Below are 23,165 nucleotides of genomic sequence, written 5' to 3' on the forward strand. Positions count from 1 at the left end.
CCTCTTGGGACACAGAAGAGATCAAGAAGGGACAGAAGCCAGAAAATACGAAGTGTTCCTGGTAAATACAGACAGAGAAGCGGACAAGGAGCAATGGATCCAAACTACAAGAAAGAAGATTCCACCTAAACATTAGGAAGAACTTCCTGACAGTAAGAGCTGTTCGACAGTGGAATTTGCTGCCCAGGAGTGTGGTGGAGTCTCCTACTTTGGAGGTCTTTAAGCAGAGGCTTGACAACCATATGTCAGGAGTGCTCTGATGGTGTTTCCTGCTTGGCAGGGGGTTGGACTCGATGGCCCTTGTGGTCTCTTCCAACTCTATGATTCTATGATTCTAATGAGATCAAAAGATGCTTAACTCTGTGATACTTGGTGCAAATGGTCAAAGGCACAGGTATGTATTGAAGTATGTCATTGGATGATGAAAATAATTTTTATTTCTAATCTTTATTTGTGTTTTCTAGGTCCGGTTCTTTAAACGAACAAAAATTAAAGGGAGCCATACCATGTTAAGAGAGGGTTGTGTTGTTCAGCCAAACTCATGCTAGCAAGCTATAGGAGCAAACATGGTGGCAAGGTATAGGTTTGTGGTTTTGCAGTAATCGCCCATACCCACTGTTCCAGCTTGTCAATATCCTCCTTAAATTGTGGTGCCCAGAACTAGACACAGTATTCTAGGTGTGGCCTGACCAGGGCAAACTAGAGCAGGACTGTTACTTCCCTTGATCTGGACACTAGACTTCTGTTGAAGCAGCCTAGAATAGCGTTAGCTTTTTTTTTTTAGCTGCCGCGTCACACTGTTGGCTCATGTCAAGTTTGTGGTCCACCAAGACCCCTAGATCCTTTCCACATGTACTGCTAGTAAGCCAGGTGTCCCCCATCTTATACTTGTGCAGCTGCTTCTTCCTGCCTAAGTGCAGAACCTTAACTTTGTCCCTATTGAAATACATTTTGTTAATTTGGGCCCAGTTCTCCAATCTGTTAATAATATTTTATTTTATTTTATTTATACCCCACCGATCTGGCTGGGTTTCCTCAGCCACTCTGGGCGGCTTCCAACAAAATATTAAAATACAATAGTCTATAATAATAATAATAATAATAATAATTTATTATTTGTACCCCGCCCATCTGGCTGGGTTTCCCCAGCCACTCTGGGCGGCTTCCACAGAAACCAAAAAACATTAAAATATCATACATTAAAAGCTTCCCTGAATAGGGCCGCCTTAAGATGTCTTCTGAATGTCAGGTAGTTGTCCATCACCTTGACATCCAATGGGAGGGCATTCCACAGGGCGGGCGCCACCACCGAAAAGGCCCTCTGCCTGGTTCCCTGTAGCTTCGCTTCTCGTAATGAGGGAACCGCCAGAAGGCCCTCGGCGCTGGACCTCAGTGTCCGGGCAGAATGATGGGGGTGGAGACGCTCCTTCAGGTATACTGGGCCGAAGCCGTTTAGGGCTTTAAAGGTCAACACCAGCACTTTGAATTGTGCTCGGAAACGTACTGGGAGCCAATGTAGGTCTTTCAAGACTGGTGTTATGTGGTCTCGGCGGCCGCCCCCAGTCACCAGTCTAGCTGCCGCATTCTGGATTAGCTGTAGTTTCCGAGTCACCTTCAAAGGTAGCCCCACGTAGAGCGCATTGCAGTAGTCCAAGCGGGAGATAACTAGAGCATGCACCACTCTCGCCAGACAGTCCGCGGGCAGGTAGGGTCTCAGCCTGCGTACCAGGTGGAGTTGGTAGACAGCTGCCCTGGATACAGAATTGACCTGCGCCTCCATGGACAGCTGTGAGTCCAAAATGACTCCCAGGCTACGCACCTGGTCCTTCAGGGGCACAGTTACCCTATTCAGGACCAGGGAGTCCTCCACACCAGCCCGCACCCTGTCCCCCAAAAACAGTACTTCTGTCTTGTCAGGATTCAACTTCAATCCATTAGCCGCCATCCATCCTCCAACCGCCTCCAGGCACTCACACAGGACCTTCACCGCCTTCACTGGTTCTGATTTGAAAGAAAGGTAGAGCTGGGTATCATCTGCATATTGATGGACACCCAGTCCAAACCCCCGATGATCTCTCCCAGCGGCTTCATATAGATGTTAAAAAGCATGGGGGAGAGGACGGAACCCTGAGGCACCCCACAAGTGAGGGCCCAAGGGTCTGAACACTCATCCCCCACCACCACTTTCTGGACACGGCCCAGGAGGAAGGAGCGAAACCACTGTATAACAGTGCCCCCAGCTCCCAACCCCTCTAGACGGTCCAGAAGGATGTTATGGTCGATTGTATCAAAGGCCGCTGAGAGATCCAGCAGAACTAGGAAACAACTCTCACCTTTGTCCCTAGCTCGCCGGAGATCATCAACCAGTGCAACCAAGGCAGTTTCAGTCCCATGATGAGGCCTGAACCCTGATTGGAAGGGATCCAAATGGTCCGCATCCTCCAGGCGTGCCTGGAGTTGTTCAGCAACCACACGCTCAATCACCTTGCCCAAGAATGGAAGATTTGAGACTGGGCGATAGTTGGCCATACTGGCCGGGTCTAAAGATGGTTTTTTAAGAAGCGGTTTAATGACCGCCTCTTTCAGCGGATCTGGGAATGTTCCCTCACAGAGGGAAGCATTCACCACCCCGCAGAGCCCATCGCCCAGCCCTTCCCGGCTTGCTTTTATTAGCCAGGATGGGCAAGGATCAAGGAGACAAGTGGTTGGTTTCACGCGTCCAAGCAGCCTGTCCACATCCTCGGGGGTAACGGATTGAAATTGATTCCATACAACTTGACCAGACAGGGCTCTAGCACTCTCCCGCCCCGGCCCTGCTCCCACGGTGGTGTCTAGCTCCTTCCGAATATGAGCAAAAAACTTTGCAAAATCGTTGCAGGAGATCTTGGGGTCTTTACAAGGCCCCGGTGGTAAAGGTGGTTCCGTTAAATTGCGGACCACCTGAAAGAGTCTCCTGCTACTATTTTCTGCAGATGCAATAGAGGCGGTGAAGAAGGTCTTCTTCGCCGTCGCTATCGCCACTTGGTAGGCTCGACGTTGAGCTCTAACCTGTGTCCGGTCAGATTCGGAGTGAGTTTTCTGCTACCGACGCTCTAGCCGTCTCAGCGATTGTTTCATCGCCCTCAGCTCCGAAGAAAACCACGGGGCTGTCCGGGCTCCATGCAATCGGAGAGGGCGCTTTGGAGCCAGACAGTCGATAGCCCTGGTTAACTCCGCATTCCAGCGGGCCACCAGGGAATCAGCTGAAAGGCCATCAACATGGGATAAAGCATCCCCTACCACTCTCTGGAAACCATTTGGATCCATTAAGTGGCGGGGGCGGACCATCCGAATTGGTCCCACCTCCCTGCAGAGGGGAAGGGTCGCGGAGAAGTCCAGTTGCACCAGGAAGTGATCTGACCATGGCAGATCACTTAAACATTAAAAGCTTCCCTAAACAGGGCTTCCTTCAGATGTCTTCTAAAAGTCTGGTGGCAGTTTTTCTCTTTGACATCTGGTGGGAGGGCATTCCACAGGGCAGGTGCCACTACCAAGAAGGCCCTCTGCCTGGTTCCCTGTAACCTCACTTCTCGCAGTGAGGAAACCTCCAGAAGGCCCTCGGAGCTGGATCTCAGTGTCCGGGTTGAACGATGGGGGTGGAGACACTCCTTCAGGTATACTGGGCCGAGGCCATTTAGGGCTTTAAAGGTCAGCACCAACACTTTGAATTGCGCTCGGAAACGTACTGGGAGCTAATGTAGGCCATCTTGAATTTTGATTCTCTCTTCTGCAGCATTAGCCATCCCTCCCAGTTTTGCGTCATCTGCATATTTGATGAGCATCCCCTCAATTCCTTCTTCCAAGTTGTTTGTAAAGACGTTGAACAACAATGGGCCCAGGACAGAACCCTGCAGCAGGACGGTGAGGAACCATTAGTGAGCACTATTTGGGTTCAGTCAACCAGCTACAATCAGCCTAAGAGTTACTTCGTCCAGTCCACATTTCCCACGCTTCTCCAAAAGAATATATTGGGGAACTTTGCCGCAAGCCTTATTGAAATAAAACTCATTCGGTAGAGCATGAAACTTCTAGGCTCAGGGTCGTGAGTTTGATCCCTGCGTTGGGCAAAAGATTCCGGCACTGCAAGGGGTTGGACTAGCCAATCCTTGTTGCCCCTTCCAACTCTATAATCCTCTAATTGTAAGATATACTACATCCACAGCATTCCCCTGATCCACCAGCTTTTAACTCTAACATTCTAACCTACCATGAATTTGGAGACCCGTTTCTTACTCTTTCCCCATATATTTGAATGGTGGTGGTGCTTCTGTTGTGACCCACCTTGGATCAAGCCATGACCCACTAGTGGGTTCCCACCCAACCAGTAGAAGACCAGCAGTGTAGACCATTCTGATCTAGACGGACTGGTGTCCTGACTTGGTCTAAAATAGCTTCCTATTTTCCTACAATCCTTTAAAATTGTTTCCATGTTGCTGGTCTTAAAATCCTGGATCCTGAGAATCCTAGGGCCCAGGGCCAAATTCTTTTTCCATGGAAGCAGAGGCACATGGACGCACACACGCACACACACACAGAAAGAACCTTTGAACATCACTCCGAAAGCATAAGCAGACAAGAAATCAACAGAATTTAATCTAGTTTATTCTCCAAAAAAAAGAGGGGGAAAATATGAAAACAAAATCAAAAGCGCAGTTCTTAACACTAGCAGTAAGTAAAATTTATACAACCATTCAGTCTGTATCATAGGATGAAATAAATCTACATCTCGTTTTTTTTATTATTATTTTGGTGCTTTGAATTATACATACAAACAACAATTACAGGAACTTGTTCACAATGCGTATAAGGCCTGGACAAACTCGCCGCAGCTACAAGCTGAATGTCACACCAACTGCCCTGAAACCCTTCAAAAACAAAAACATCCCCTATTGTTCAGAGGCCCCGTAGCCTGGAATGCATGATTTGCCTACAACTTGGATTAATTTTTTTTTTTAATGCGTCAAAACAACTTGAGCCAGTGAGTGAAGAAAGAGAGAGAGAGAGAAAGAGCAAAAAACGCAAGTGGCAGTTTGTCCATATGCCGGTCCGACCTCGTTCTTCTCAGTCCGTACCAGGAAAACATTCAACTCAGTATTTCATTTGACCAACAAGCCATTTTCCTTTCCTTTCCATTTTTTTTTTTTTACAGCTAAGCAGATGTCAAGAGTGTTCTTCAAAAATGTACAGAATTTCTTACAATATAAGTTATACAGTGTTCAGCATCAATCTGCTTGTCTTTGGGGGAGCGAGTGGGGGGGGAAAGGTTGGGGATTTGGGGGGTGGGCAGCCTTTCACCTCTTCTCCGCGACCCTAGAGACCCAGTTCAAGAGCGGACTTGCGTCAGAATGGTTTATTCACAAATGGGACCCCAAATTTGGTGGCTGGCAACGCAAAAGACACTTGAGAAAAAGCCCCCAAGAGTTCACCTCCCCACGACATTTGCTTGGGGGGGGGTTCGTTTCTACGCCTCCGTCCAACTTTTAAAGATTTCATTTTTCTTTCTGCGCCCTTGTCCATTCGTGTGCCGAGGGGGAAGCGCTCTCGCCTCTTAACAAGGCAAGGATTATCAACGTACCTCTCGTTCTGAGAACTTAAAAAAAGGAAAGGAAGCATCGCAGCGGGGATTTAAGTCTCTCTCTCGGGCGCGATCTTAGCCCATGGCGGTGACCATACTGGACGGGTGGTGAGGTCCGAAGGACAAGCTGGAAGGCGGGTGCATTGGGGTGGGTGTGGTAAGCATGTGACCCGAGTGGCTGAAGGGCGAAATGTGACTGATGGAAGACATGTGTCTTGACAGGGCGGCAGGGTTGAAGGAGCCGCCCTTAGGGAAATCGTCCAAGGTGTCATGGACCTTTTTGCACTTTTTCGACTTGCTAGACATTTTTCGGTTTCGGGTCTGGATGCCTTCTTTCTTCATAGTCAGGGGTCTGTTAATCTAAACAAAAATCAATTAATCTTTTTGTGGGGCCGTCTCGTCTCCCCACCTGCCCTCCCAACTCTTCCTCCTCTTCCAAAAGCTACATAGGGCGAAATGTTTCAAATGAAACTAATTCCTATCTGTCAGGATGGGATTTGGGGGATAGAAGTTCCAGGAAAACCATGGCTTTAACTATACGGACCTTTGTTGGCAAGGTGATGTCTCTGCTTTTTAAGATGCTGTCTAGCCAATCGGCAGAGAGACCCTCAAACAGAGCAAGGCTGGAGACCCATGTTTTGAAGTATGTGATGGAATACATATTGCCATCTAAAGAGTAAGGAAGTAAGTCCTGCTGCACTTCTGGCATCTAAAACTGAACAGTGACACAAGCAAAAGGACCCAAAAGCTGCAAATCTGACTCGAGAGTCACTCAAAGGTGAAAAGTTTAAATCCATATACCCCTTATGCCATATGTTTGATTGAATATATTTAATTGCAAAGGGGGTGAAGTCATTTTGGAAATCTGTCAATCACTGGTAATTTCCTTTTGTACCGTCAAACCTCAGTTCCCAAACACCTCCGTTTTGGAATGTTTTGGCTCATGAACAACGAAAACCCGGAAGTAAATGCTCCAATTTTCGAGCATTTTTCAGAAGCCAAACATCCAGCACGGCTTCCGCTTGAGTGCAGGAAGTTCCTGCAACCAATCAGAAGCCGTGCCTCGGTTGTCGAATATTTCAGAAGCTGAACAGGCTTCCGGAATGGATTACGTCCGACAACCGAGGTTTGACTGTATTGCTGAATCAACGAGAATTGTATTCATCTTTTCTTCTTCCTATTTCCCCCTGTTTTATGCAAAATGTTCTTTTTATTATCAATGTACATTCTTTAAAACACCAAATAAAAGGTAAAGAGAACACCTCTTTCTTAAGCTTTCCACTTACCGAACCCCCAAATATGCTGTTTAGTATACTCTCATCCTTTTTTCTCCCATCTTTCCCTCACAAACCCCTGAAAATATATTTCCCCAAAGTTGTTGCGGTGATCTCTCACCCTTTTCTATGGTACCAAGGCAGGGGAAAAGAGGACAGTTTCCTCAACAAATCAACCTGAACCTCTAACCAAAAGACCTTGTGATCTGCAGGTGGTTTGGGGCTTGTTTGTTGTTGTTGTTCTAAAAAAGTAGGCCTGTGGTTTACTAACACCTTCCTTTCTCATCATGGACTAAAGCAGTCTTAACTGGATATGATCTGCTGGTAGCAAACGTCTCATTAATCGCTAAAAGGGAACAGCTTGGCAGGAGGACATCTGCTTTGAATGCAGACGGTCCCAAGTTCAACCCCCATTTTGAAACCTTTGAGAGCCTCTGCCAGTCAGTGTAGACAATACTAAGCTAAATAAACCAATAGTCTGACCTGGCATTAAAGCCTTTTCCTAAACTTTAGTCCTTAACTGCTGGGTTGTGTGGGGGAGATTTCAGTGCAGTTTGCATTTGAAGGCAGAACTGTTAGAATTCCTGCTCCATGATTGCAGTCATGGGATTTTTGTCTATCACATGACGGTATATGTTTTGACTCCACAGAGTGGGAAGTGACGGAAACAGGATGTTTGTGTTACTGTGTTCCATGAAATGGGACTATTTGTTCTTTTTCTCTTTGCTGTCTAATGCTAGAGAGAGAGGGAGCCATGTTCCAGTGCTTCGTGTGTGTTTATATGTAAATAAAGTAGATTAGCCAAAATGCTGAGTTGCTGAGGTCTGTTATGCAACTGCGCAAACTCTGCAGATCCCTAAGTGTGCCGATGTCTGTTGGCATCGGTCGCTGTGATGTTCGGGCTGAAGAAAGCTTTTGAAGCTCCCGAACAATCAACCAGGAGAGAGGGAACATGCCAGTCGGGCATGTGTCTCTGCCAGAGTCCTACTCGAGTGTAGGCTGAACTCCTGACAAGAACTACCCAATTCACATGAGAGCAGAAACACAGCTATGGGAGGTCAGACAAAATTTGTGGGAGAGATGACGTTTCAACAACAGAGCCAAGAAATGAGCTGGGTTGGCATGTTAGCAGATCAGTATTATTACTATTATTACTATTATTAAATTTGTATACTGCCCTATACCCGTAGATCTCAGGACAGCTCACAGCATAAATATGCCAGTGTCACTCAATTCCAGATCCGAAAAAGGCAGCATTTTAATATCAATAAAGTCACTGTATGATTCACATAATTGTGCAGGGAGGGGGGCATGTCTCTATTTTTCTTTCATGCAAAAACATTTACTCGCCCAGGAGAGGTGGAAGTAGAGGGGGAAAGGTGGAAGCTGACCCAGTTTAAATTCAGAAATGAATACATGCATTAAAAGCACCACCCCACAACTATCCCCACTAGTTTTGAAGGGGGGCTGCATGAAAACTGCTGAGGGCAAAAGATTTTTTTTAAAAGCCTCACATAAAAGTGAGAAATCGCTTTTTAAAAAATTAAAGAAAGTGCAAGGAACATCGTACAAAGCAATTAAAAAATCTCACCCCGCTGCCCCCATTCACATTATTCTAGTTCTAAAGGTAAAGGGACCCCTGACCGTCAGGTCCAGTCACGGACAACTCTGGGGTTGCAGCGCTCATCTTGCTTTACTAACCGAGGGAGCCGGCGTTTGTCTGCAGACAGTTTTTCCAGGTCCTGTGGCCAGCAGGACTAAGCCGCTTCTGGCGAACCAGAGCAGCGCACGGAAACGCCGTTTACCTTCCCCTCTGGAGTGGTACCTATTTATCTACTTGCACTTTTTGGTGTGCTTTTGAACTGCTTGGTTGGCAGGAGCAGGGTCCGAGCAACGGGAGCTCAACCCATTGCGGGGATTAGAACTGCCAACTCTAGTGCTAAAGCTCTGCTATTACTGCTGTCGCGATAAGACGATTCTTTTCAGTCATTTCCTTAAGGGCGGTGTCTTTTTGTAGCTGCCTTTACACCTAGATATGGGAACAAAGTCTACCAGGCAGCATATTTTGGGGGTGCCACTTATGCGCTGTCAAAAGGAGAGAGCGCGTGCATCCCCAAAGCAAAAGGCTCAAATTTGCATAACATTTGCAAGTTCGTTATTTGTTCATTAAATTTATATCCCGCCCTTCCTTCCAAAGCAGCCCAGGGCAGCAAATTATAAGGACTGTATCTTAAACAGAAGCACAAATTGTGCAGGCGTGCTCAGCTGCCAAGTGGCTGATGGGCAAAAGCTCCCTTCCTAATGCTTCTTGGTCTTTTAAACCAGATTTGGTTTCAGGCAGTCCTTCAGATAAAAGACTACCCTCAAATAGAGGAATGCCCCCCGAGAGCCCTTCAAATGCAAGACTGTCAGGGAGGGCACCAGTTACAGGTAGGTAGCCGTGTTGGTCTGCCGTAGATGAAACAAAATAAACGAATTTGAAACAAAATAAAAAAATTCCCTCCAGTATCTGAAGAAGCGTGCATGCACAGGAAAGCTCATACCAATAACAAACTTAGTTGGTCTCTAAGGTGCTACTTAGAGACCAACTACTTAGGGACGCGGGTGGCGCTGTGGGTTAAACCAGAGTCTAGGACTTGCCGATCAGAAGGTCGGCGGTTCGAATCCCCGCGACGGGGTGAGCTCCCATTGCTCGGTCCCTGCTCATGCCAACCTAGCAGTTCGAAAGCACATCAAGTGCAAGTAGATAAATAGGTACCGCTCTGGCGGGAAGGTAAACGGCGTTTCTGTGCGCTGCTCTGGTTCGCCAGAAGCGGCTTAGTCATGCTGGCCACGTGACCCGGAAGCTGTACGCCGGCTCCCTCGGCCAATAAACAAGATGAGCGCTGCAACCCCAGAGTCAGTCCCTTTACCTTTAAGGTGCTACTGGAAGGAATTTTTTAATTTTGTTTCGAGGTAGGGCACCCTATCAGATATATAAATAGCAATGTTATTCTAGCATGTGATTGTAGGAAAAGACTACTGGACCACGTCAATGGCCCATCAAGTCCAACATCCTGTTCTTGCAGTGGCCAATCAGTGGTTCCCAACAACTGGGATTCAGAAGCACTGCTCCATCCATTTTTAAAGCCATCCAAGCTGGTGGCCATTACTGCTTCCAGTGGCAGTGAGTTCCATAGCTGAACTGTGCACTGCATGAAGCGCTTCCTTTTATACATCATGGATTTTCCAACACTGGGTGCCTGCTCACTTCCTCTATCCCATGCACCATTTTGTAAATGTCTATCATGTCACCTCTCAGCACCAGTCCTTGAATAACTGAAACTAGCATCCATGGAAGGGGGTTTTAAGTAGCTTGGGGAAAACCCAAGGTTTGCAGATGTGTGCAAAAACTTAAGAGGAAACCTCCCCAGGGCCGGGACAGAAACTTCCCAAAATAGCATGCTGAAAGGGCATGGAGTACTGACTGGCTGCTACAGGGAGGTGAGAGACGACAGAGGGTGGAATGGAGTGTGCTAGTAAAGGTCACAGCTCATTGGCCAGCATTCCACCCTGGGAGATTTTGTTACAGGATGCACCTTTTCATATAAATTTCCCCATCTCTTTTTATGAGCATTATTTTACTTATTTACTTGATTTGATTTGTATTTTAAAAACCCTTCATCGGTGCGGTTCACAGCATAAAAACGCAAAATACATAATAAAAACAAGGGCAAAAAATGAAATGAAACAATAGCCTCTCTTGCTCCCACAAACACGTTGATTTAAAAGAATATCAGATGTGCTAAAAGCACCCCGACACAGCCAAAGCAGACTTTTTCACCCACCGGACAAAATCAGATTCCCTTCTTTTGGAGAATTGCTTGTGTCACTTTCTTTATTTCCCCCTTCCCCTTGAAGCAGAGGCGCAAGAAAAATGTTCCAGAGCTTTGTGAGAATATTAGGGTTGCCACCTTTTCCCCGCCCTGTAGGGCTTCTAATACGTTGGCTACCATCCGACAGAGAGAAATTTAACGAGGGCCCTTTTCCCATCTTGTGGAGACAGTGTGGTGATGAGAATACACTGCGGCTGCTAATTTTCAGCTGGTCTGGCAGTTCTTTGTGCCTCAGGAGTTTTGGGAGGGGAAAAATGGATGGCAACCCTAGCAAGAATCGAGACGCAACCTGTAAAGGGTCCCTGTGTATCTGCTACCTTTCTAATCAGGAAATTTTCATTTTGGTTAGAAGAATGTACAGTGGTGCCCCACAAGACGAACGCCTCGCGAGACGAAAAACTCGCAAAACGAAAGTTTTTTTTGTTTTCGAGTTGCCTCGCAAGACGAATTTCCCTATGGGCTTGCTTTGCAAAACGAAGCTTGCCCTGCAAGCTCCGGGGACAGCGGGAAGCGCAGTGCGTCTTCCCTGCTGTCCCCGGACCTCTTTTGAAGCAAGGGACGGCGGGGAGAAGCGATCTTCTCCCCGCAGCCCCAGGTCCGGGGACAGCGGGAAGCGCAGCGCGTCTTCCCCGCTGTCCCCGGACCTCTTCTGAAGCAAGGGGCAGCGGGGAGAAGCGATCTTCTCCTCTTCGCCCCTTGCTTCAAAAGGGGACAGAGCGGCGCTTCCCCTCTGTCCCCGGACGGTCTCCATAGGAACGCATTGATTGATTTTCAATGCATTCCTATGGGAAACTGTGCTTCGCAAGACGAAAAACTCGCAAGAAGAAAAAACTTGCGAATTAATTTCGTCTTGCGAGGCACCACTGTATTATCTAGCCAATACCTCAATGTTAAACTACTGGACTAGGACCTAAGAAGACCTGGGTTCAAATGTCACTCACGCGTGAAGCTCCCCAGTGACCTTTTTCCAATCACCTTTCCTCAGCCTATCCTACCTTAGAGGGTTGCTATGAGGATAAATGGTTGGGAAGCAAATCATTTTCACTTTCCCTGATCAAATTAGAGGGCAGAATTAAAATGTTGTTGTTGTTGTTGTTGTTGTTGTTGTTGTTGTTGTTGTTATATCTTCCAACCAGCATTCCATACAATGTGCAGCCCCATTAAAAGGACTGTCAGCTTGACTTCTCTTGCTTCCCTTTATATGTTACAATACCATGAAGTCACCATGGGGCCCATTTAAACCTGACTAGCACAGCTTCATTCAGAGTGCGTTAGAGTTCGCTGAACAGCCGCAGTGTGCATTGAAGTGCACTGTCTTCAGCTAAAGGGGCCCCCAAGCAGGAGCTGGTGAGATAAAGTTCTGTGGTTTGCCTGTCCACACGCAAGCCAGGAAATATATTCTACCCTAGTTTAAACCCCAAAAGGTATTCTTCAGAGAGTTACCGCCTCACTTACATTGTGGAGCTTGTAATACAGCCCACAGGCGTTGCACACGGGGTCTCCGTTGGCGTTCCTCCTCCACAGGGTGGTGGTGGTGGTCTGGCAATTTGCGCACGATGTTCCTGCCCTTCTTGCCGCTGACTGGGGTAGAAAAAGAAAAAACAGGCGTGTTACAAAGATGTCAAAAGGTGGACCATGGCACATTGATGTATATCCAAAGCAGTGAATTGTAGTCAATTACAGACATTTGCCACGATAAGTAGGACATTACAGGGATGTGGGCATTTGCTCACATTCTGTATATATATTTATGCATCTTGCAGCTCTGAAACAAAGTATTAAGAGGTTGACGATGACTTGGGTTGTGTTCTATCCACAGTGTATTGTATCCATAGATTTCCCATTGATTAATTGCATCAAAGTAACAGCACACATCATCTGTTATGCACGAGCCATGCAAAATTTACTTTTTTTCACTGGGGCTGTTCCCTCCTACAATACCAACTAAAAATACTCAACAATTCTTTTGATACTTTTTTATTTATTTATTAGAGAAAATGGTTTCCTAAATATGAGGAGTCTAGAAAAATTTTGAATGTGTGAAAACCCTTTGTGCACCAATAATGGGGATTTTGGAACAGACTTGCTAGTTAATACACGTTTTCAGAAGACAACAACATCACCGCACCATCTAGCTTGTCCAATCTCCCTGCCTTAAATCAGAAGCTTAATTTAAGCCTGGAGTTTTAAGTCAAGTTGATTCTCCAGAAACTGATTTTGAAAGCCAAGGATTTCAGAAATATGTACAAAGTGGCAATAATGTCACCATACAAAGGGCCAGTTTTGTTATGCCCATTTTACAGGTAGGCAACTGAATTAAAGGACTTGTGTAAAGCCCGCTAGAACACTCCTGGCTGACCAGGGATTTAAAAGAGAATTTGGGCTCTTAGCCTGCCAATTACCTTACATCTACTCTCTCTCAAAAAAAAATATTGCATCATATCCCAGAAAGAAAATGACATGGGAGTGACAAGAGTCCATTGACTGCTATCCAACTTCTTGACTTGGTTTTAAAAGCTACTTTAAAGTATCAAGTCTTGCATCCCCAAATCTTGTTGGATTATGATCTTTAGTCTAGCTGACTAGCACATGCACCAGGTGGTATACGGATCTTTTTGACAGGCGTTTAGAAAATGCAAAGAGGCCAGAATCATGTCTGAAATAAAGCAGCCATAACAAGCAGCCAGGGAACTGTAATGTTAGGGAAATCGGGCCTGTGTTTTAGGTGTTCCGTTCCACAGGAGACAGGAGTCATTCCAGCCCAGGTTTTGCACAAAGCTTAGTTTCTTACGTTTGTGGACTGTCCCAGTTCAGACTTCAGGGCTGGGGAACTCACATACTGGCGTGAATCATTACTTACACACACACACACACACACACACACACACACACAGTGTGTCAAACCCTTCTTCCTGGCACCTAGTTTTCTAGAAACCTGTTTTTGTGTGTGTGTTTTCAGAGGCACACCACATCCTTTAACACACACACCATGTCTGCATTGTGAAGAAATAAGTGCCTTTCATCCCTGAGCAATAGCCACGCTGCCTGAGGTCAATGAGGATTGGACTAGATGAACTTTGGGGTCCCTCTTCCTTCCAATTCTATGTCTCTGTGAAAGGCTACCCTAGTTATAGAATGATGTGCAAGGATACAGAATCATCTCCCCATCCCCAGAACCTGGAGATGGAGGGAGGTAAGTGTTGAGGCATTAATTAATAACTGCTCTGCCCCCAGACCAGGCAGACCCCCCAAGTGCCCCTCTATCCAGGGGCAGTCCTGGATTAACAGAAGCCATCCCAGTTCCTGATTCGGAATGTCCCGCTTTTCCTTAGGATGTCCCTATTTTCATCGGAGAAATATTGGAGGGTATGGAGTTATGCGACTCCTGAGCCATCTGAAGACAGCCCTGTATAGGGAAGTTTTTTTATGTTTTTATATACATTGGAAGCTGCTCAGAGTGGCTGGGGCAACCCAGTCAGATGGGTGGGGTATAAATAGTAAAATTATTATTATTATTATTATTATTATTATTATTATTATTATTATGCATTATCCCTATTTTCAACGGAGAAATGTTGGAGGGTATGGAGATAGCCTGTTCCACCATTGCGAAGGAATCCACCATCCCATCCTGAGGGAACAGAATCCCTATTGTTGATTTTAAGAGGCACTGCCTCGTTTTTTAAGTCATATGGAGAGAGCCTGTGTCCCTTAGGAGAAGAGCAAGGCAAAAATCATGTCCCCGCTGTGTCACATCAAATAGCAAAAACGAGGAAAAGCCAGAGTATTCCACAGTGTGGAATACCAAATCATTAAGCTTGTCATGCTGAAATTATTGTAACGGCTTAGCAATCTTTCGCAACGTGCAAGAGCCTTGTTGTTTTCGCATGTGGGGATTGGAAATATAAAGCATATATTCATACTCCAAGAGATTCCTGCATCACAAATGGAAAAGAATAGGCAGTTTTGCCAAAGAATGAATCATAGAGGCATCTTTGCCAAAAGTAATTCTTAAAGTCTTTTGTGTGCGTGATTGGCTGGGTGAAGGCTGGTTGTTCCAATAAGAGGATATCAAAAGGCTTGCAGTGCAAAGGATGCGTCGTCTTAAGGCCACAGTCATAAACCCGTAAGTCACACCATTTTTTTAAAAAAAAACCATTCCTGTGTTGTGAGTTTAAGGCTACGGCAGAACCCCACCAGTGCCAAAGTAGCTGCTTTCAGTGGAGATGTTATAGAATTCTATAACATTGCATTGGTGGTGTTGGTGCAATTGCTTTTCATTATAGATCAGGTGAAATGAACTCTCTGCATGGCCCACTAAGGCAAAATTAACACCATCAACAATGTAAGGAGACTAGAGATGGAGAAATAAGAAGAGAAGAACCTACTGGGTCAGGGCAAAGACTCGTGCAGTTCTGTTTCCACAAGGACCAACCAGAAGTTTACAGGAAGACCACAAGCAGAATCTATTTCCCCACAATCTTAAATCCAGACCACCTCATAACTGCATTCGTTTGCAAATTACTGTTTTCAAGTCTGCACAGAAATTCACATTCATTTTGCACATATTTTTTCCTAATATGTGTATTTTGAGGTGTCCATCCTATCCATTTTTGCATGCAATTTCTTTTCGTCTTTGTGGGCCCTTTTTCCACAGGGGCTCAAGAACTCTTCTGCTTTGCTATCTATGGGGCAGATTGGGGATAGAGATTTTAAGCACCTGGATAGGCAATTATGCATGGTTAATGGTCCCCTAACAGACTGCCTTTTACCAGGTCAGACTAACCCACGATTCTGCTACCCTAACTGTCATAGCTGCAGGTCTCCAGAAAAAACTCTTCTCAAACCCTGATCCTTTTAACTGAAGATACTAGGAACAGAGACTTTTCCCCATTGCCCCTGAACAGAGACTTTCCCCCATACCCTCTGTCAAACAATTTTTTCCTAGGGAGTGGCAACCCATACAGGTTTGCTATAAACAAATGCTCAAAAACACCCACAAACATGGACTTGGGGTTGTTGTTCTACATGATAGAAAAACAGCCTCCAAAATAAGGTTCCCTTGGCTCCAGCCACAATTATACCATGACTAACAAACTCCGTCAGTCCATACGGAGAGACTTTATACCATATCAGGCCAACAGTCCATCCAGTAAGCTATTTTACAGAAGCTTTCGCAACTCCCCTCGCCTGCAACATTTATTCTTACTCTTAACTAGCAATGCCAGGGGATTGAACCTGGTCCCATCTATCTGCAAAATATCACGTGTGCTCTGCTTTTTGAACTGCCATACTCCCGTAAAAGAGAATTATCTGGGTAATTCTTCACAGTCACATTCATTCTGATGTTAAGTATGCCATAGAACAGGATCCAGTCTTTTGTCCTCAACTACAGTTTAATGGCTGGGTAGTTTGTTTCTGCCACTGGTGTCCAATTAATGCAGGATTTCCCAAACTTCCATCTCCAGCTGGTTGTTTTGGACTACAATTCCCATAAACCCTGACCACTGGTCCTGCTAGCTAGGGATCATGGGAGTTGTAGTCCAACAACAGCTGGAGACCCAGGTCTGCGCTTTAAAGTGCAATGCCAGAGTACTTTTTAAAAAATAATAATCGCTTTTTATCGCTGATTCAGAGCAAATGGCAATAGGCAGGAGACCTGAATTGGCGTTTGTTCCAATTCTGCATTAAAGAGCAGGTTTTCACATCGAAAGCACCGGGGTAAAGGAAAAAGGGGGGAAGAAACCTGCTCTGACAAAGCATTTTAAAGCCTAAACCTGTCCCTAAATAGCTTGGGGCAAAAGTTAAGTATAGTGGATGAGCCTCCAGTGAAATCAATGGACTTAAGTCCAATGACTGCATATATCTCGCCAGGCAAGCAGAGCAAACCTAAAAAGAAAATATGTCTGCCAAGAATTGTCAATGGATGTGTTCTGTGCTCCCAAAAAAAACCACCACCAGAATTCTGTGCAACATTAGTGCAATTTATGCACAAAGGAAAACTGAATTCTGCAAGCAGAATGCATCCTGTAACTTGGCCCATCTGCAGTTATTTCTTTTGCTTGTGCTGGGAGGTTACAGACTAGGAACACAGGAAACGCCTGTAGGATCAGGCCAACGACCCACCTAGTCCAGCATCTTGTTCTTGCAGTGGCCAACTAGATGCCCATGGGAAGCCCCTAAGCAGGAGATAACACACTCTGCCCACCTGCAACTCCCAGTAACTGCATAGGGTAGGGGGAAATGTGCATACAGAGAGTTCTCTGCCGACAGCCTTCTACACCCACCACGCCAATATACAACCAATGGCAGTTCTGTGTACCAACCTCTGCCTGCTGAATTTTCACCAAATCATTGCTGCCCACACACTTATAAAGCCTAGATTTGTCGCCCGAGGGACTAGGAATCTGCTTATTTTTCAATATGAGAGTTTGAGGATGCTGAACTCTATTCCAGTTACCAAAAATTCACACTCCTAGGGCACTATCAATCTAGCTCCACTGAAGATATCAGAAAATGACAAAAAACCAACAACAAGAACCCCAAATTCACAGCCATGGATACCTTGAAAACATATCACCCTTCCAGTTTGGCCCAGGGCCATCCAAGTCAAATTTGAGCTTTAAGGCCGTGCTTAAAATTGATACTGAAATCAGTGGGAACAAAATACATTTAACTTGAGCTGCACTGAGTCCTTGGCATCTGTAGACGTTGGCTTTAAGAACTGATGCACACCAGAGTTCTGTAGCAAAGCCTATTTGAGGTAAGTTATCTCTGCCATGCCTTGGAGATGTAGCAACATTGATTTGGACACCTGTCGCATTGTGGTGCAATGCGTTTTGTAAAATGATTATCATTATTTATTAAATTTCTACACCGCCCTCTACCCGCAGGCTCCAGGGCAGTTGCAACATAAAATCACAATATAAAAATACAGAATGCATAATAAAAACAAAACAAGCCAATAATCCCCGCCCCACAACACATTTTTAAAGGGCGTTGGATGTCAATCAGCTCAGCTGGTACAGAACGCTAGGCGATTTACAAGACGGTTTGGCACACTCAGTTCCCTGACCCTAAACCAATTCATATTGAAGATAACTTAATATAAAGAGGACTGGAAAGGGCGTACGATCACACAGCAGAGAGCAGAATTTAATTGAGAGTGACAGCAAGGCTCAGCCCTGGAATTGGTCATTAAAAGAAGAAGAAGAAGAAGAGTTTGGATTTGATATCCCGCCTTTCACTCCCCTTCAGGAGTCTCAAAGCGGCTAACAATCTCCTTTCCCTTCCTCCCCCACAACAAACACTCTGTGAGGTGAGTGAGGCTGAGAGACTTCAAAGAAGTGTGACTGGCCCAAGGTCACCCAGCAGCTGCAGGTGGAGGAGCGAACCCGGTTACCCAGATTACGTGACTACCGCTCTTAACCACTACACCACTCTGAGACATGAACAGTACATTTCCAACCACAATTCAAAGTGTTAGTGCTGACCTTTAAAGTCCTAAACAGCCTCAGTCCAGTATATCTGAAGGAGCGTCTCCACCCCCATGGTTCTACCCGGACACTGAGGTCCAGCGCCGAGGGCCTTCTGGTGGTTCCCTCCCTGCGAGAAGCCAAGTTACAGGGAAGGTAGAATTCCTGGCCCTGGGAAGGTAGGATTCGAACCAATGGCTTCAAATTACAGTGGTATCTCGGGTTAAGAACTTAATTCATTCTGGAGGTCTATTCTTAACCTGAAACTGTTCTTAACCTGAAGCACCACTTTAGCTAATGGGGCCTCCTGTGGCCGCTGCACGATTTCTTAACCCGAGGTACTATTTCTGGGTTAGAGGAGTCTGTAACCTGAAGCGTCTGTAACCCGAGGTACCACTAAACAAGGAAAGTGATTCCCACTAAACATCAGGGGGAACTTTCTGACAGTAAGAGCTGTTTGACAGTGGAACAGTCTCCTTCGTGTGTGGGTGTGGACTCTTTCCTTGGAGCTCAACAATGCTCAAGAAGAAGAAGAAGAGGAGTTTGGACTTGATATCCCGCTTTATCACTACCCGAAGGAGTCTCATAGCGGCTAACATTCTCCTTTCCCTTCCTCCCCCACAACAAACACTCTGTGAGGTGAGTGAGGCTGAGAGACTTCAGAGAAGTGTGACTGGCCCAAGGTCACCCAGCAGCTGCATGTGGAGGAGTGGAGACACGAACCCCGTTCCCCAGATTACGTGACTACCGCTCTTAACCACTACACCACACTGGCTCTCAAGAACTCCCCTAAGGAAGGGGGAAAGGTTCTTGCGTTCAGTTCCTGCTTGTATGTTTCATAGAATCATAGAGTTGGAAGAGACCACAAGGGCCATCGAGTCCAACCCCCTGCCAAGCAGGAAACACCATCAGAGCACTCCTGACATATGGTTGTCAAGCCTCTGCTTAAAGACCTCCAAAGAAGGAGACTCCGCCACACTCCTTGGCAGCAAGTTTCGCAGAGGCATTGGGTTGGCTGCTGTGAGAGCAGGACTTAGCTGGACTCAGATGTGCCATTGGCTTGGTCCAGCAGCTTCATCTTACATTCCCATACCATCGGTCTACTTAGCTCAGTATTGCTTCTGCAAGCTCAGATTGTTTGCAAGCTCGCGATGGCTCCCATGGAATGGCAGCAGCACGCCAGAATTTCAGCCCTGGAGACCTTCTGCATGCAAAGCAGGGCTATCGTTCTTTCCCAAAGAGGTTTGCGGCTGTTATTTGGACTCGGGAGCTCTAGGGGAGAGGCTTAAATCTCAAGGAAGTGGGTCAGCGCCAAGGGAACAGGTTGATTTTCCTGCTTGGCATGAGAACGGTAGCTATTAGCCCTGCCTCCTCTTCATCAGGCTCTGCCTCGAGCCCTCAGGCATATTTCACTGGGCGCTGCCCTCAGACGAACGAGGCACCAATCTTAGCTCCTCCTGAATCTCAGAGGCCTTCCAGCCTTGGTAGCACTCAAGGGAGATTGGCATGAGGCTTTGGTTGTATGCCATATCCTCAGACGCACATACAATATAAGCACCCCTAACAGAGAACCTTGGGAACTGCAGTTTCCCTCTTGCAGCGCTTCAGTTGCAAACTATAGCTCCCAGGAGTCTTTGGAAGGAGGGAACTGTGTTCAAAATGCCTGTTGTGTACGGAACCAAAGTCTGGGTGGGGGGGTACTGCTAGTGGCATCCATGTCATCAACTTCTTTTTATTGCATCCTTTTAATAATAATAATAATAATAATAATAATAATAATAATAATAATTTATTATTTATACCCTGCCCATCTGGCTGGGCTTCCCCATCCACTCTGGGTGGCTTCCAACCAAATATTAAAATACAGTAATACATCAAACATTAAAAGCTTCCCTAAACAGGGCTGCCTTCAGATGTCTTCTAAAAGTTTGGTAGTTGTTTTTCTCTTTCACATCTGATCGGAGGATGTTCCACAGGGCGGGGGCCACTACCGAGAAGGCCCTCTTCCTGGCTCCCTGTAACTTGGCTTCTCACAGCGAGGGAACCGCCAGAAGGCCCTCGGCGCTGGACCTCAGTGTCCGGGCAGAACGATGGGGGTAGAGACACTCCTTCAGGTATACTGGGCCGAGGCAATTTAGGGCTTTAAAGGTCAGCACCAACACTTTGAATTGTGCTGGGAAACGTACTGGGAGCCAATGTAGGTCTTTCAAGACCAGTGTTATGTGGTATTGAAAGCCATTTGCACATAACAAAATATGTATTTTATCAAAGTATTTAATTGTTGAACTGAAATACAATTAAGACGAAGTATATTAAGAGTGGGGCCCTAAGCTATAGCTTGTTTGGCTTATACGTAAATCTGGCACTGTAATAATAATAATAATAAATTTTATTTACCAGTATATCCTGCCCTCCCCAGCCGAAGCCAGGCTCAGAGTGGCTAACAACAGTACCCTCTGGAGCAGGAGAAAACAAGCATAAGGCAGAGTAAGGCAGTTCCCTATGTGTCCATCCTATGCAAACCCTCATAGCTAGGCAGGTACATTTTCTTTCAAAAAGAAATAAATCCCAGCCGCTTCTGATATGTCCAATTTTTTCTCGTGTAAGGGTTGGGCAGATGCACCTCTCCCAGTGTTCCTGGACTACAAATCCCATCATCCAGCGCCATTGGCCATGCTGGCTGAGACCAGGGAGATGTGTGCCAACCCCATCCTTGTTGTAATGGTAAAGACTGGGGAGGAGGGAAGAAAGAAGGACAACTATTTATCATGTATAATGTCCAATCCACAGATATTTCTTAAGAGTTTAGCTTTTGTACACTGAATTTATGTTTAGAAAGTTGAAAGGAAGGGAGGTATTTGAGGGGGAGGGGATGGACCAAATTGAAGTCCTCTCTCGAAAACAGTTCTTTGTAGGTGTTTTGCTTTTCCCAGCAAAGGAAAGAAAAAGATTATCCTCCTTGGTTAAGGAGGGCAGTGGCTTCCCTTTTCAAGGATTCTTTAGCTGTGATTCCCACATTGCGGGGGCTTGGACTAGATGACCCTATGGACTCCCATCCAACTTGACAATTCTATGACACTATTAAAGGAAACAGCCAGAAAAAGATCAAGGTGGCACCTCGAGTTTTGTTCGTGATTCATGTAAAAAGGAAACGGGGGAGGGACAGGAAATTTAAACCTCTTTCTCTGAAGGGGGGAAAAAGGCGAAAAACCACTTTTATTCTCACCAGCAGTGGTGAGTTGGTCTTCCCCAGGTGTCTGGCTTTCGCAGGCGGAAAGTTCATCTGAAATTTGTGTGGGCACTCGAGGGAAGAAGGCCCCTGGGCTGGGTCTTGGAACAGGTCAAAAATGCCGGCTGCAGATTCTTCTGCTCTCAGGCTCCACAAACACCATGCATTTAAAGCACAGTTCCCCAAAAGATAGATACAATAATCTTTATTGTCATTGTCCCATACAGAACAACGAAATTGAAAGGAAGAAAGAAAAAAAAACTACATAAGACCTTCAAAACCAACAAGCCTGCTATCCCAGCTATCCCAACCTGGTTAGACCCTAAAAACACTGAGACACCATTTTTAAAATACAATATACTCCCATAGAGACTACTTAAAGGTAAAGGGACCCCTGACCATTAGGTCCAGTTACAGACGACTCTGGGGTTGCGGCACATATCTCACTTTATTGGCTAAGGGAGCCGGTGTAAAGCTTCCGTGTCATGTGGCCAGCATGACTAAGCCGCTTCTGGCAAACCAGAGCAGTGCCTGGAAAGGCCGTTTGCCTTCCCGCTGGAGTGGTACCTATTTATCTACTTGCACTTTGACGTGCTTTTGAACTGCTAGGTTGGCAGGAGCAGGGACCAAGCAATGGGAGCTCACCCCGTCACGGGGATTCGAACCACCGACCTTCTGATCGGCAAAACCCTAGGCTCTGTGGTTTAACCCACAGTGCCACCCGCGTCCCTAGAGACTCCCTACACTGCGTTTAAAACCAAAATTGCATTTGGATAGAAACTGTTTCTCAGGCTGCTAGTCCTAGTCTTTATAACCCTGTACCTTCTTCCAGGGAACTGGAAACTGCGTTTTACCCCCTCATGGAGCTACCCATAATGAACTACAACTCCCAGGATTCTTTGGGAAGAAACCTGAGGTACACGTGCAACATTTACATGCATAGCCCCACCCACTATGGGCATATCGCCCTTGAGAGGTTACCAAGCAGAGAATGTGGCCCTCGAATCAAAAACCTGGTCTTCTTTAACCGGCAGTGCCTCTTCAGGACTGCAGGCCTCAGTCTGCTTACCTAATCTCCCCACAACCACTCCATCATTCTAACCCCGGGGGTGTCAGGATTTGAACCCGGGACCTTCAGCACACAAAGCATAAAGCTCCACCGCTGAGCCATGGTGCACTCTTTAGCTCTGTATTGTCAACACTGGCTGGCAGTAGGTCTCCGGGCAGCTTTGAGGCAGGAGACATTCCCAGCCCTGCCTAGGATCGAGCCTGTGGCCTTCTGCGTGCAAAGCAGACGCTCTATCACTGAGTTTGCTCCCCATAGCTATAGAAGGAGTCTCAAGCCAATGAACCCTTTCTCATTCTGGGTGGCAAACAGACTACAATATGGGGTGCCATTGCAGGGGGTGCTGGATCCTTCCCACACACCCTGGTAGCCCAGCTGCAACTGAAAAGGACCCTACATTGGGGGAAGTGGAAGGACAGGGTGACATTGCATGCAGACCGCACTGAGACACGTTTCACCCCCCTCCGGAGTCACTCAGTTTCCCCTCTCTGCCCCCCAACCCCGTAATATTTCGCGCGCACGAAAACCCCTTTTCTATCAGAACAGCATTGTAAGTCATCCAAAGCGTTTACAGAAACAGATGTAGAAACAAACAAATGTCCTATTTCCTTAGGGCCAAACGACACGGTACA

At 46.2% G+C, this 23,165-nt stretch overlaps 1 protein-coding gene across 8 annotated transcripts in view; it reads right to left on the bottom strand.

The window, feature by feature from the left end:
• Nucleotides 1-4,619: 4,619 nt before the first annotated feature.
• The window catches only part of GATA3 (GATA binding protein 3), a 75,964-nt gene continuing 57,418 nt past the window's right edge, over nucleotides 4,620-23,165 (bottom strand). For 7 of the 8 annotated variants that reach the window (XM_082239131.1, XM_082239133.1, XM_082239132.1 and 4 more), the window contains exons 5-6: nucleotides 12,219-12,344; nucleotides 4,620-5,974 (exon numbers count right to left, since the gene is read on the bottom strand). In XM_082239131.1, coding sequence (XP_082095257.1) covers nucleotides 5,690-5,974; nucleotides 12,219-12,344 — 411 coding nt within the window. In that variant the 3' untranslated portion in view covers nucleotides 4,620-5,689. The remainder of the gene's footprint in view (nucleotides 5,975-12,218; nucleotides 12,345-23,165) is intronic. The other variant, XM_082239138.1, reaches the window with a different exon arrangement.

The sequence above is a fragment of the Podarcis vaucheri genome (assembly GCF_965113315.1).
Source record: "Podarcis vaucheri genome assembly, chromosome: 10".
Lineage (NCBI taxonomy): Eukaryota > Metazoa > Chordata > Lepidosauria > Squamata > Lacertidae > Podarcis > Podarcis vaucheri.